Source organism: Amphiura filiformis, chromosome 17 (assembly GCF_039555335.1).
Source record: "Amphiura filiformis chromosome 17, Afil_fr2py, whole genome shotgun sequence".
NCBI lineage: Eukaryota > Metazoa > Echinodermata > Ophiuroidea > Amphilepidida > Amphiuridae > Amphiura > Amphiura filiformis.
Genome location: NC_092644.1, coordinates 49,334,828 through 49,351,458, shown reverse-complemented (window position 1 = coordinate 49,351,458; position 16,631 = coordinate 49,334,828). Strand labels below are relative to the sequence as shown.

General features: G+C 37.3%; 1 protein-coding gene across 1 annotated transcript; it reads left to right on the top strand.

Moving 5' to 3' along the window:
• On the top strand, positions 1 to 2,798 carry LOC140137259 (uncharacterized). The gene is made up of 2 exons (XM_072158906.1): positions 1 to 183; positions 1,987 to 2,798. Exon 2 carries the CDS (start codon positions 2,025 to 2,027, stop codon positions 2,796 to 2,798), a length of 774 nt encoding a protein of 257 aa, XP_072015007.1. The 5' UTR covers positions 1 to 183; positions 1,987 to 2,024.
• Positions 2,799 to 16,631: the final 13,833 nt, after the last annotated feature.

Sequence of the window (16,631 nt, the reverse complement as noted above, 5' to 3'; positions counted from 1 at the left end):
GAGACAGATCCAGAGACAGACCCCAGCGCACCAAATCACCACAGAGACATAGTAAATCACCAAGTAGGCACAAAAGATCACGAAGTAGGTCACCATGGAAACGCAAGACATCACCGTACAGGTCAAAGAGCAGACATGGCAGATCTAGATCACGTTCAAAAGAGAGATCATCTGTTGGATCAAGTAAGTGTTAAATGGTGGTTTCAATGGTTTTGCCATATCATATTTTAAGGGAGGAAACAGGATAGTATTCCTTATATATACCAACCTTTGTTGTGGGGGCCACCTTAATTATGAACCACATAATTCTAGTTATGCTTTAGGGATGGGGTATGAACGTTTGGACAGTATTTATTGTGGGACATTAGAGCACATCAGACATATCGAATTCCATTCTGAATACGAAGAATGTCCTTTTGATATCAAATAATTTTTGATTTTTTTTAAAATTCACAATGTAATACACATTTTATGGCAAATGATTAAAAATTGATATTTTTTTATAATTATAATTATATTTAACAGTATTCGAAGCAAACTTTATAAATCTGATGATTTATACTTGATGTATATGTAGGTGGGATGAAAAGCTGACGATCAATTGAAAATTTTGACCTTTCGTATCGAAGATCTAAAAAAAATTAAGTCTTTTTGGGAAAAAAATCCATATCTTCAATAGGAAAGGTCAAAATTTTCAATTGATCATCGGCTTTTCCTCCCAGCTACATACACTTTAAGAATATATCATTAGATTTATAAAATTTACTTGAGGACTGTTATCAAAATGTGAAAAATATCAAATTTAAATAATTTATCATAAAATATGTATTATATCGTGAATTTCAAAAAATGAAAATTATTTGATATCAGAAAGACATTCTTCGTATTCAGAATGCAATTCGATATGTGTGATGGGCTCTCATGTCCCACAAAAAATACTGTCGAAACGCTCAAAATGCTCATTCCAGATCCCTTATACATTAGATTTGCACACTCGGCGCTTAGTGCACAGTTTTGGTACAACGCATTATACAGATCGACAAACAACCACACATTTAGAATAGAATTATTTGGAGGTGCATTTTCCTTCCATTAGCAACATGCACACATGGCTGATTCAGTACTCTTTGGTTCTACTTCATTGGTTTGTCCTTACAATGGGTAATCTGCCATAACAGTATTTCTTACAGAGCCTCTGATTGGTGTACATGATAACCAGTAACCAATCAAAATAGAGCTATTAGAACTCATAGCAATTTTCAGCTTAATCACCTTCAGCCCTGCTGGTTATTCTTACGGTATCTCTGATTGGCTCAATACATGATATACACCTCTTTGTAACCAATCAAACTAGAGACTGATAATTTGGCCGGTAGTGCCCTTTGTGATACAAAAGGTGTTGATACTACGTTACCGGTAGGATTTGAATCAGGACATGTTTTGTTGATATTGGGTAAAGACTGCATATCCCCATAAACTTGGCTAGGCTAGCTGTCTTGAACCAAGAACCATAAAACCTACTAAAAGGAAAGGGTTCCTATGAGAGTATACGCTGGCCAAGTTACGTAATTAATCGGACTTACTACCATAGCAATAGGTACAAACAATTTTGAATATACCGCGCTGCACTACAAGCAGGTTACACTCATCACCTGTCGTCAATCATATAATAGATTGAATACAATACCGCTCTTTTCAAAGAGACTAACCTTACAGGTGCAAGTGATTAGCATTTCTTTGACATCTATGGTTCAATGCAGAGGTACTGCATGAGCGTAGTAGTGCAGCGATATAATCAAAAAAATTTTTGTACCTATTGCTATGGTAGTTAATCCGATTATTACGTAACCTCGCCAGCATATTACTTTTGATGTTGTGGAGTGTTTGTGTTTGTTGTGTGTATTTTTTTTTTAACTTTTGATCAACAACTTTGTTTTGTTTTTTCAAGTTGGTTAAAATAAGGGTTTTCTCCTTTTACTTTTTCAGAAGATGATTATACAAAGTCAAATATTGATCCAAGAGAAATGACAGATATTGTCAAACACATTGAATCTGGAAATGCAAGCTCTAAAACTGTTAAACTGCTTGCTGAATTGGGCCAAATATTGCGAGAGAAAGATGAATTGAAAGCTGGACGTGATAAACCGGACACAGCCTCCAGATCAGGTTCAAGTGATAGGCATAGTGCAACTGCGTCTTCAATGCCGTATGGGAGTCTGCCAGCTCCATCAGGACATCAGGCTAGCTATAGTTATCAGTATGGATCGTATAATACAAATTGGCCACAAAGCGCATCAACTTCATCATATGAGACAACTGCTACAGGAGGATACACAAATATTCAACAGCCAATGCAATCTAGTTACAGTGCCCAATCATATGCAACAAATTGGCCAACAACGACCTATGACAGTTCTGGACAGACTGGAATGCGTGTAGGCGGTAATACTGCCTCCGCTTACACAGGTTACACATCAACAGCAAATACTAGCGGTAATTTACCAGTAGCACCAACAAATCAAACTTATCCCACTGCTGTGAATACCGTTTATCCAGACCAGGGCGCACAGTACTCCAACAATGCAACAGGTTCAGCAGGATATTCACAACAACATACCATTCCTGGTATACCTGGAAGGCAAACTCCTCCTCACAATCCAGACTTACTCTCATCTGAGTTGACTCCTACTCAGAAGAACCTATTATCAGATTGGCAAATGATCACTGATACCAGTGTTAGAAATACTGATTTGGCTACACCAACACAGGGCTATCAGGAAAGAATGTCTCAGCGATGATAGATGATTTGGGGTTGTCAAACCAACAGCAACATGATACTGCACAGGTATGTTGGAATCACAGAAATAAATAAGAGAATTTGAATGAAGTAATATTTATTTGAACTGTAAAGAGATATTTTGATGATGGTGATTGGATTTCTGAGCCAGTTTATGAATCTAGGTCAAATGTTTTGCACAGAAAATCACATAATGTTGTTGGGCTGAAAAAAAACCCTATGTGTCATTGGCCCATGAACATGTTTAGAGCAAAACCTTCCATGTAACCGGTTGGCAGTTTTGTTTTAAACATGTTCAGGGGCCACAAACACATAGGAGAGTTTTCCTGCCCAACAATGATAATGGGATTTAAAAGCTGTCATATGCTGTCTTCTTTTTTCATAAGTTTTTTTTTCTCCCTTCATTACAGCAATTTCCATCCAACCTCTTGTATCTGCAAGGCTTATCTAGTCTGACCAAAATGGACCTGCTTCTGTACTTCAGCAAGTATGGGCAAATCAAAAGTGTTGAGGTAGAGTCTGATAGTGAAGGTAGAGGTCATGTAGAGTTTGATAGCATGGATCAGGTGAAGAAAGCCTACCAAGATGGACTTGGCATGGGACACTCAGGACAATCAAGTCATCTGGTTAAGACTGTTCTATTCCAGTGCAACTTACAGAAAGAATTTGAAGTAAGACCATAAATCATATAAGACTGATTTTGACTTCACAACACATGTCAAATCTCATTTTGTTTGTTAATTTTTGTGATATTTTAAGGGTCATTTAAGACATTTTTGGAAAGAAACACGTCCTACAGACCGACCATAAAACTTTTTTTTACCTTGATATAACCATCCTATACAGAGTGGGCATGAACAGGTGTAAGTTGGCATAATTTGTCATGCAAAGACATGCATATAATCTGACTTCAAACAAGTTGTTTCTACTGCGGTATGTGCTATGCATCGAGCGTATGGCACGGAAGTGAAAGCAGTCACAGTGAGTGGCTGATCTTCAGTCATGACACAAACATGGTTGCCCCATTGGTCATTGGTGCATAGATTGATTGATTGATTTCAGGTCTCCTGCTGCAGGCTTTTGCAAAGACCCTTCACACTGCTGCCGATCGATCATGTAAAAAGAATTAGGTCATGCCTGTGTCGCACAATGCTTTACGCAGATTGATCAGCAAATGAGGTGCTGATGTGATGATGACATGATTTAATTACCCAAGTAGAACCCAACTTTATATTTACACCGTAAACTGCTCCAAATCGAGCACTGCGAAAGATCTTTGCAAATGGGTGTAGTATAGAAATACCGTAACCACTCGGGTATAAGCCCACCTTCGGCTATAAGCCCACCCCCTATTTTTCAAACCATTCAGGGAACAAGGGTGCACTCGGGTATTAGCCCAGTAGTCATTTTGACTCAATTTTTAAATCATATCAATGCTTTTCTTTCACATTTAAGAACAAATATTTTAAAAATATCAGTTAAAAGTTAAGTTCCATACTTAAAATTGTAAATAAATTGACAAAGATGATAGAAATTACTGATACATTGGGCATATACAAATGGGGAAGATTTTTCTTATTTTTAAATTCAACTACTAGCCCCTCCTCGGTTATAAGCCCACCCCCACTTTTGAAGTGAAATTGCCCATCTAGGGGGTGGGCTTATACCCGAGTGGTTACGGTAATTAAATTTTTAAACAGCGTTGAATTATGACCATGGACAGCCCAAGAAAGCTTCCAAAAGGAAGCTTGTTTCCATTGGGATCAGTGACAGAAGAATTATAAAATATACTTTAGTACCTTTGTATTTATTTCATTTATTTGATTGTTTGTGTTAATTTCTTTAGGTTGCTACAAGTAATCCCTATGAATTACATGTGAGTGGCATACAGAATGATATTACTGAAGATGATCTCCGAAATTACTTTGGTCTGTTCGGGACCTTGACTCAAATCACTATGAAAACAGCTGGCTCTAGTGTTGTCGAGTTTGAATCTCCAAATCATGTTGAGTTAGCAATAAAGGCTGGACAAAGCAGTGGTGAAGCAGGCATGTGTACTCATTGGATCAAGGGGAAAGCTCTCTCATGCAAATCAAGATGTCCTGAGGTGAGTACTTAAGCTGTGATATTACACGGCACTAACCTGCAGAATAATACCAATATCATACTAAGCAATTCACCTTTTCGGTAAATCCCGTAATTCTTTGCCGTTACACATTGTTACTGGGTGCTTCACAGCTTTGAAATATGCAGTTAGATGTTCGCTTAACGATGTGCACATGGGTGTGACATCAAATGACAGCATCTAGAGTCTAGCCGCAAAGAATTATAGGACTAGGGGGAAAGGTAAATCTCAAGGAGCATAGTGTATTTTGTGCTGTAACTTAACGGAAAGGCGATTGCTGATATCTGATCAATATGTCGCTAGCGTGTCCTAGCGTCAACCATACTTGTTTATCAATCCAATTTAACCGCAAGTAAAAGCATGGAAATACAAGACGCGCTAGATGTACATCTATGCAACAAGTTAAGAGTTTTAGTTTTGCGCCAACACAAAGCGCCACAAATTCCACAGATAGCTGTATACGATGTATACAAGATTTTTAGTAGGCCAGAAATTCAACAATCTTTCAATAGACAACTGGGCTAAGCATGTTAACCACAATCCAAATTAAGTAGTCCACTTGGGAAGCTAACAGAGAGAGTATGTATAGTTATTGAAAAGATCAGATGTGAAAATCTATCAATCATACACAAATTAATACAAATCAAAGTTTAATGCTTAAATGTAATAGTCAGAGTATGCACAATGGGCAAGTGAAGTACAGAGAAGTTGAAAGCATGCTTTAATAACTGAATATGCTTTGCAAAAGCCTGTCACGTTGCTAGAAGAGCATTAGAAATAAAAAATGCACTTTCTGTGCATGCATTTGCAGGGAGAACCTTGTTTTTGGTAGCAAGAGATGCGTTTAAAGACAAAGCATAGATGCATACACCAAACAATTGCCTCAACACATTGAAGTTAGTGACTCACCAAGATGAAAAATAGCAACAAAAATGTAGTTTTAATTATGAATAATTTTCTTTACTTCAGAACTGCCTACTCATAAGCCGTTTGAAAGATCTGACAGAAGGTCAGATTGAGAAGTACTTCAGCAATTATGGAGGAGTGACATCCGTGGGCATCCTGCAAAGACTAGAACACCAAGGCTTATATAGATATGGATTTGTTGCATTTGAGTCAGACCTTGCTGCAGATACTGCTTACAAAGCAGGACTGAAATGGGAGAAATCAGAGCATAATATTAACAAGAGTTTGGTAGAATGCTTCAGACCTGTCAATGATGGTGTACAGGTGAGTGGATTTATGCCTGTGGTCTGAACAAGAGTATAGTATCTGGCTCAATTGATCTTTTCGGTAAATCCCATAAGCCTTTGCGAGTACACCTGAGATGTTGTCATTTGACGTCACACCGACTTGCAATGCGCAGTAACGATGTTCGATAAACGATGTGTGCATTGGCCTGATGCGTACTGACGTTCAAATGAAGACATTTCAGGTATACTCGCAAAGGCTCATGGGATTTATCAAAAAGGTCAATCTGATGTCTGGTGCATTTCAACGTGCATTCCTTGGCTAGACCACCTTCAAACATCATTAGTCCAAGATGTTAGTTAAATGTATATAGCTCCTTGCAAAATTTGTTTTCTACCCGCATGTTTCCTGACAATATGGCCAAAGTACTTTTTCTTTCTCCATTATATCATGCCATTTTTGATGGTAAATCTTGAACACATCTTGTCTAGAAACCAGGAATTTGTTTTCCTGTCTTTCCATTTCATTCTTGGTCATAGCCCAAGACCCACGTCTGTTAGTAGTACACAACTGCACGTAATAGGTGCACCTTGAGATCAATGGATAGGCCTTGGCTTTTCCATATCCTTGGCATGCCTTGCACAGTTATCCTTGCAATAGCCCGTCTTCACCGATGTTGTTAAAGGAAGTCTCCAGCAATCACAACATTAATTAATTAATAGTAAGAAAAATAGTTTTCAAGCAGGAATCACATTGTTTATTTAAAACAAACTCATAGTGACCATAAAAACGAATAAAAACATCTGTCTCTCAACACGGGATATTCAAAATTCCCGGGTGCCGAAATTGTCGAGTGCAATGACGTCCAAGTAATACAATGAAGGCTAATGACATTTGATGACAAGTAACCATTATGTCATTGCATTTAGACAATTTTGGTGCGGGAATTTTGAATATCGCATGTTGAGAGCCGACTGTTTTTATTCGTTTTGTATGGTCAATATGAGTTTGTTTTAAATAAGATCATATGATTCATGCTTGATAATTATTTTTCTAACATATAAGGCATAATGTTATGATTACTGGAGACCCCTTTTAATCATTGAGCCCAGGTATTCAAATTGCTTCACCTCAATCTGGTCACAAACTCATCTTGGCTCCCTTCTCTCTACAACCAGTATTATTGTCATCTTTGTGTTCAGGAGGAGGCCTTTTTCTTCACTGGGCACTTTGACGTATTGCAAAGCTAAATACATGCTTATCATTTAATTACAGCAATTCAACCCATGTAGGCTATTTGTAAAAGATGCACACAATGTTACGGACATGGATATAGCCCTGTACTACAGCAAATATGGTCAGATGAAGGACATCAAGGTAGCTAATGGCTGTGGTTATCTAGAGTTTGCAATGCCTCATGATGTGGAAGCTGCTTACAAAGATGGACTCACAAAGAAATCACATCACTGTATTGAACAAACAGTCATAGACTGCAAGGTAAGTTTAGTATCATTGATTTTGGGTTAATAACCTAGTATTTAGTATCAGTTGTTTTGAGGGCATTGTGAAAATCACCCTTGGAGCTGAAGTGCGTACCCCGAGTGCGCCCCAAGGAACATTCTATGGTACAAGCAAAATGTTTAGATTTTTCACAATGGAAAACATATAACTGATGGAAATTTATTAACTTATTAATTTGTAACAGTCACTTCTCAACTTCTCACTTTAGAAAACAACAAGATTTTTTTTTTCTTTGATATTTGTAAAGATAACAATTTTCATTTTGACCTATGAAAATTGAACAGGATAAAATGGGCTTACTGCTAACAACCAATTAGGCCATCTTAATTTCCCAAGTTAAAAACATAATGCAGAGTTTTTATTTTTTACTTTAATTTTTGTTATTTGTGGGATGAGCTTTTCGACAAGAATATACCACCTTTTCATCTTTCAAGAAGGTTTCACTGTGGTCAAGATGAAGAATTTTATTGGGATTGACATTTTAGGCTATTTTGACATCTGGCAATGTCAGACGTGAGATTTTTGTGTGGTGGATTTGGAAAAAATAAAACAGCGTAAAATAATGAATAACACACAACAAACGGGCAATTTTACTGATGCAAACAGGGCATTTAAGATGAACTATTAGAAGATGGCCTTACTGCAATTGGAGGAAAAACTTTTCAGTCACCATTGTACCATGTAGTCCCTGTCACCCACAGAAGTCATTGATTGATATCAATAACCCCTGTGTGTATGTGTGTGTAATCATTATCAGCCTGTTACAAACATGTAAGGGATAGCTTCTCCAACCGCCTTTTGTCCGCCGACACCATGGTGGAACTGATGATTGGACCTGGTCTCTATTGTTCAGAACAATGATTATTATTGAATGCAGTTAAACTGTCGGTTCTGACAGTCTGAAGCCATTCCTAATGTGTCTTTGAAGGGCATATTGGGCTATTCCGGTTACAATCCATAGACCCCCTATGACAGATATGACAGGGAGTGTGAATTTTAAATGGAGTTCCCTGAATGGAATTAAGGTTGTGTCTACCTTAGGGGGTGTGTGGATATCAAGTAGAATTGCCTATTTACACACTACATTATTCTTGGGTTTTTTATTATTTCAGCCATTTGTTGGAACTGTTGATACAAGTACAGGGACAAACACCTCTTCAGTACAGCAAAAACAAGCTCAACAAGTACCTGAATCCCCTGCCAGCTCCACCTGTAATGATGCTTTAATGCCAAACAGATGTGGTAATGTCTTGTTTGTTGGTGGTGTACCTAAAGGAAGAAAACGAGAGCTTATTGCATACTTCAACACATATGGTTTAGACAGATTTGAACGTGTCCAGACTGTATCAGAAAATTTTGGTTATCTGTATTTTCACACCGCCGCTGAAGCAGAGGCAGCATTCCAAGCTGGTGAGCCTGTGGAAGGGGATATAAAGAGACGACACAACATTGGGAGCTGTCATGTGTGGCTTTCTAAAAAAGGAAAATCACGCAATCCCAACAGCAATCCCAACAATGAGGTATGTTATGTAACAGAAGACAGTAGCTGCAGGCATGAGAATTTTTAGGCAGTTTTGTTGTCCAAATTTACCCATTTTTTTTTTCACATTCACACATTTTTTCAGGCAGTTTTTAAAAAATCATTCTCATACCTGTAGCTTACATGCGGAAAATGGTATCATTATCAACTAACAATCCACATAGAAACTAGGAAATCATGCTGTCCATGTACAGCAGATTTTTTTTACAACAAGTTACTTACTCACCATTGTCTTTTGTGGCTAAATTTGATTAGGAGAAGTCCTTCTGTAAGAATATCCTTTTAAAATAACAATTTGGGTGAAATTTGTTGCCAAAAATGATGAATAAATGTTATTCCACCATATAAATTCCTCTGATCAAACTTACCACCCATTAGCACATGGCAAACTGCAGCCTGTAGGCCTTTACATACAACATGTAACCTTATAGTCTGCATCAAGTCTTTAAAAAAACCCAATTTATTTCTTTGATACACTTCACTGATCAGGTGCTTTTCAATACACTGGTAATGGAAATTTCCATACTCACTGAAAGAGCTGGGCTTTAGGCCAACAGTGTTAATAATGTTTGGTTTTAGCCAATCGGGTTATGACATGGTGTCACTTAAGCCTTGACAGATAGAAAAATGTTGCCCGTACAAGCTTCAAGACACATTATGGAGGGGGAAGAATAGCTATGTTTGGTCAAATTGACTACTGGTAATATTATTTGCTCCACACAAGGGGTTTAGCACTGACACTTGGGTGCAATATATGGAAACATTTATCAGTCTACAAAATATAAACATTCTGAGACATGAATTTGACAAATTGGAAATTGGAATAAGGGGTTCAATGTATTTTGAAAATGATGCGTTTGTGTGAATTTTCATAATGGGTGCAGTTATCCTTGTTTTGAAATGTGTGTATTTTTGACAGCTCCTCCAGGTTATCCATGTACACTGTCTTTGTATAGATTAGCTGGACACATCACACATGAAGTGTGATGTATGCAGACTGGATATACCTGTAGCTAACATGGCAGCTTCATTCCATTTGGCAGCAATACCAAAATAATCAAAAACAGGATTTGCAGTGGAGTTGACTCTCTAACTCCTATAGATTTAAAATGATAAACTATTGATTCATTACACACTGCAAATTTATAGATTATGTGTAAAACCCAATAGCAAGGTTAAACAAATCTTGGTTGCTCTCACCTAGTGTGTAGTACACCATGGAGGGGTACCTTTGTATGAGCTATACAGGTGTGCTTGCTTTCTGCTTTGACATTACATATTTCAGGCTGCTACCTAAATGGCCTATATTTTGGTCTATGACAGTCCACGCTCATATACTGCTTTATGTTAAATTCCAACTGAAAATCTCAGTTGCATTTTAAACAATTTGATCCATGTTTTGAGAACAAATTTCTGAATTTCTCTTTAAGCACCATTTCCAAGTTTTTGGATAAAAATTGTAGGAAAAAGTTGAAATGCTTACATCTGGTAATTAAAATATGATGCTTAATATTGCATAAAAAACTAAAATAATAAGTCTCAGTTTCTGAATAAATGATTTACTGCTTTTTTCATTTTTTGAATTTGTTCAGGATCAAAGTTTAGGCAAACATTTTGTGGTACTTTATTCCAAGTAATTGCAGACCTTGTTAGGAAAAGACCTTATGGCATCACTAGTTGAGTGTCAGTGTGTCAACAGTGTGTCCGTCAACAATTATGCAAGGCAATCAAACTTGAGCCAAATCTGCATTAAGGGAGCTTGCATGTAACAGTAATGGTGGTGTTCAAGGTCACATACTGAGGTCACAAGTCATTTGAGGTCAACTTGTAAATAGGCTGAAAATACAAAATCTGGGTACAAAAAAAATTATCTTTCACATGAATATTTACTATCTGTAGTATCCACTACCCATAGTTCTTGTATCAGATCCAAATTTGAAACACAACCAGTATCAATCAAATTGTCATAACATGACTAGGTTTAGATTTATGATGGGTCATTGGAGTGAGGACTTTCTCTTTGTGTTGTGTTTATATTGGTGAAATATACCCCTGGCAGTATATGTCTGTTTTCTTTTGTAGTACCGTATTCGTCCGAGTATAGTCCCACGTTCGAGTATAGTACCACCCCCCATTTTTCGAAAAATTCCAGAAATTGTACCTAGATGCTAGGATCATTCATGGTTGACCTAAAAAAAAAAAAAAAAAAAAAAAAAATTCAAGATGTTTTGTATTTTTAATATGAAAATTGATATTTTGTATTCATGTCATACTCTATTAAGGATATCAAAATGCATTCAAATTCAATTTTTTTTAGGTCAACCATGAATGATCCTAGCATCTAGGTCTAGGTCCAGGGACACTCCAAAACCGAAAAAAAAAAAAAACTTAAAAAAAAACAACAAACATTTTTTTTTTTTTTTTGAAATTAGAGTATAATCCCACCCCCCAATTGTGAAAAATGTTCACCAAAAACGGGTGGGACTATACTCGGACCAATACGGTAAATTGAGCAGTCATGTGATAATGGTTGACCGAAGGTTGGGTATTGAAGCCATATATCCCTTAGTACTTTATGACTACATTTTGTAGCATGCATGAAATCAATTACATACATGTTTCATTGTTTTCCCATCACAGGACATCTCACAGCGTCAACTAGTGGCAGTGGGCAGGATACCAAAAAACGGCGGTGCTATTAAAGATCATTTCAGTCAATATGGATTTTTTGTTAAATTTGATATTAGTTTTGGATGCCCAAAGCCATTTTGTATAATAAGATATGAAAATGCCATTGAAGCCCGTGCAGCTTTTAAGGCTGGTGTAAGATCAACACATCTTGGACAACTAGTAAGTCAACACAACATTGGACACAACTTAAGAGATGTTATCTTTGTCAGAATTCAAGGTGGAAAGTATGAACAGGTAAGACAGATGTCCCACTACCAATACCTCCTACCCACTATAACATTTGTGACCGTCCACCACATATGAGCCCAGAAGTTAGCCCTTCACAAAGTTAAGAGAGTTGGAAAGATCATACCTGAAGCTACAAACTGACACTTCAACCAACCTTATATGATATCCTGAAATAAAGTTACATTTCTTCAAATTTTGCCTTACAACAGGGCGCAACACTTAAAAAACTGCACTTACAGTAATTCTATTATTTCTGTTGAAACCAGCTCCATAAATGTAAATTTTTAATTACTTTTAGTTTTTGTACAGCTGTATAACCTGGCAGCTGTATAAGAAAGGTGTGAATTATTTCAAATCTGTTCAAATATAATTTTTCTCAAAATGTGAAATTTTTGGATATTTTGCACTGTAGCTTCTGGGCTCATTTGTGGTGGATGGTCATATTTATCATCTTGGCAAGGTAGCTATTTCACACGTGAATCAATGCATCTTTAACCAACAATAATGAAAACATACTACTTTTTACAACTTCAAAAAGAAATTGGTAAATAACTATGACAACAGTAATTTTGAATTAAATTCCCCAGATATAATAATAAGTGGGTTTGCTAGGCCTGATACTGCCTATCTTCTCGTTTCTCTCCTATATTATCTGCACATATTAATGTACAAAATTTATTTTAAAAAATATAAATTTATAGGAATTTGGTTGAAAACCTATTATCAAAACATATTATCAAAGTGGATTTAACCCACCATGAGTAACACACAAACATAGAGTTGTCATGATATATACCAGAAGGCCAAACTCTCCTTGTCTCCTGTGTGAGAGAGAGAGAGACATATGCAGATATATGTGACCTGTTACAGCAGAAGGTACCTTAAGTCGGGTGCTACATATGTCTTATTTTCTAGTGCCAAGCACATTCTAAACCAATCATTACTCCTATTGTTGAAGAGGATAATAAGCTTGTACCTATAGTCTATAGAAATGTTTGTCATACATCTCCAGTCTTTTTTTTTACTATGGCTAATCCCTGAAGTGGTAAAAGCATTGTATTGTATTTGTGTTGGTATGTATTAGCCACCAACTAACAATGAGAGGACATTCTTTGACCTTGTTTACTTCGGGATGATTTGAAATGACCGCCACTTCAGATTGTTATGATTGTTTGAAGTTTTTATTCCAACAATGGGGAAAAGAAAACACATGTAGCAGCTGACATAAGGAACCTTTCGTTGAAACGGGTCACATATAGGGTGGAGGTCTGCCTCTACAAAAAATGTACTTACACAAAACCATGGTGCAAGTATTTGTTTTTTGTTGCGTTCAATGTGAAAACGGAAATCTAAGATATTAATGGTTAAGAGAGGAATATCCATGTCCATATTTGGACTTTCTCAGGTTAATTAGTGTCAGACTGTTTGAAACATCAATATTCCACCCTGTTGTAACCTTTTTTTATGTGTTCATTTTATGTGTTTAGAGTGGAGAAAGCACATCCACTGATGTGCAAGTGGATTCAACAACTTCATCAACATCAAGACCTCCTAAGAGACAAAGAAGTTCATCTCCAAGAAGAAAATCCAGATTTTCGTCTCCAAGAAGATCTCCATCCCCAAAAAGAAGTTTTCCATCCATGAGAAGAAGATCTCCATCTCCAAAAAAGAGATCCCCATCTCCAAGAAGAAGATTTCCGTCTCCAAGAAGACGATCTCCATCTCCAAAAAGATCTCGATCGCCAATGAGAAAATCTCGATCTCCAAGGAGACATTCTCATGCCCAACTGGGGAGATCACAGTCCCCAATTCAAAGATCCAAGTCACCAAGAAGAAAGTCCAAATCTCCTCCTAGAAAAGTGCAATCAACAGTTCATGCCCCTGTTAGTATAACAAATATTAGTGAAAAATCAAAACAAGTTTTAAGATGGTTAGGTGGGAAAGACAGTGCAGGTGACTCATCAGTTGTGACCATACCAAGTGAATCAAAGTCGAATGCATCTCTGCCAGTCATACAGCCTCCGCCAGTCATACAGCCTCCGCCAGTCATACAGCCTCCACCAGTCATACAGCCTCCAGAGAAGACAGTTATTCCAATAAACCTGAAAGTGACTCCACAAACGCTTGACTCGAAGGAATTAAAATGTAGCTTGTGTAACGTGGTGTGTAAGAACGCAATGAGCTGGAAACTGCATAGTAAAACAGCCAAGCATAAGGAACTAGTGGCTAATAATCTGAAACAAAAGTCCAGCCAAAGCAACCAAGGATCTGAACAAACTCCAAGGTAAGAAAAATGGGGACAGTTTTCTACTCTCCACACGGGTGTCTACTGCAGACGACAAGTTCCAACATTTTTCTTTAAATGTTGGAACTTGTAACTATGCTAGATCCCAGAGTTCCTGTAAAGTGTACTGAGGCTTGTGGATTAACGTCTAAGCATTGTGCCTGTGCATAGTGCACAATAAATCACTGTGCTTTTTTTTTTAATTTTAAATTTGGAATCCGCATGAACAATATCTTAAAACGAGTACAAACAAGCCCAGTATTGGTTCAGTGGTTATTATTTTGAGAAAATATCTCTCAGACTTTTAAAGTTAAAACCTATTATAGCCAGTATGCAGATCATATAAGGACATTTCTTCAAGCTGTTGCAAGTGTCTGGGTAACCATGCTAGATCCAAGAGTTCTGAAAAAAAAATGCAGGGAAAGGGATCTGAGACTACTATATGTGACACGATCTGGTCCATGGGGGCCAAAGGAGGCATTTATGAAAATTGAGTTACTGTAATTATTACATTTAATAACCATTATACATACAATAGGCTAATATTTACTGAAAACACCAAAGGTCTAGCATACTAAGGTTCTAAAGTTATGAAGTTTTTTGATGTCTATTTTCTTATGTATTTCATTGTTTTTTACTCCATATTTTTACCTTTATCTCAGTTTCAAATTTGCCGCCTTTGGCCCCATAGACCAGATCGTGTCACATATATTAGTCTGACAGTCCTACTGTCTGACTAAAAATATACTTGTACCATCATTATCATATATCACACAGATACCCTGTCAGAGGATATATCCAAGTCAGTGAGTATGGTGCAAATGGAGAATGGGTACATAACCGAATCTGGCAAAAGTATTTTCATACCCATTTAACATGAAATTGCTGTCGCAAAATGCACACGGAGTGACACAATATCCTACCTAAGACTCACACAGAGGCTTGGCTAAAATAAAATGCCAATAGAGGCCGTCAGCGTGACGTCATTTGCCTCCATCTTGTGGGTACACTCTGTGATGGCTGTTCGATCTCCATGCATGGACAACAAAATCACCGTGGTTGATGTGTGATAACAGCTGCGTGCCAAGCAGCGCCCTGCGCGTAGTGTCCAACGCATGAACCCGCAGATCATTTGTACCTACAAGATGGCGAAAGGCTGACGGCCTCTATATCCTTTTTACAAATGAGTTGCATTTCTTAAGGTCAGATGCACACATGTGACGTAATGCCCACTTACAATGCGAGGACTATGCTTAGTTTAAAACAATTCGGCATTTTACTACAGCTACCACCCCATCCATCTGTTATTTGCCTGTCTTGGTGTGCCCCAAGTCGGGCAAATTTAGTGATTTTAACACATTCTAAATTTTGATGTTCTGTGAACTAGGACCAAAGGAAAATTGATGTAAATAGAAACAGCACATTTGAATGTGATGACCCCCAGTAGGTGTAGAAACCAGGTTTTATGGTCAGTGATTTCGGTGAGGTGATTCTCATTCAAACAAAAAGAAGCGCTTATAAATATCTAGCCAAGACCCTGGACTCACTGACTGAATATTGCAATTTTTGTTGCTAAATACTTTGTCAAATTTGTGTGACACTTTACATTTTTGTCATCTGCGTGTACCGTAACCACCCGGGTATAAGCCCACCTTCGGCTATAAGCCCACCCCCTATTTTTCCAAACATTCTGGGAACAAGGGTGCACTCAGGTGTAAGCCCAGTACTAAATTTTGGCCAAGTTCTTAAATCAAATCAATGCTTTGCTCTCATATTTAAGAACAAATATAAAAAAATATCAGTTGGTAATTAACATTCCACACTTATAATTTTAAGAAATTGACATAGATTATAGAAATTACTGGTATATTGGGCATACAAATGGGGGATGATTGTTCTTATTTTTAAATTCACACACTAGCCCTTTCGCGATTATAAGCCCACCCCCATTTTTGAAGTGAAATCTGCCATCTAGGGGGGTGGGCTTATACCCGAGTGGTTACGGTATTTATAGACTTGTTAATAGATGTGTGTAATCTTAATGTTTCAGACCTCAGACTACCAAAGTGTGTTTTAAATGCAAGAGTCACGTCACTGGAAAATTGTCAACGCATCAATGTGCTAACAATGAACAACAGGTAAGCTGTATTGGCTTTCATTCCTCAACTGTACGTCCTAGAGAGTTATGCTCATATCATAAAGCTGCAATCACATAGAAGTATACGGTATTCGCTATACGATTAATGTTCGTTCG

Excerpts from the sequence above, each read along its gene's own strand:
- LOC140137259 (XM_072158906.1), top strand. The coding sequence starts at position 2,025 with ATGACAGATATTGTCAAACACATTGAATCTGGAAATGCAAGCTCTAAA.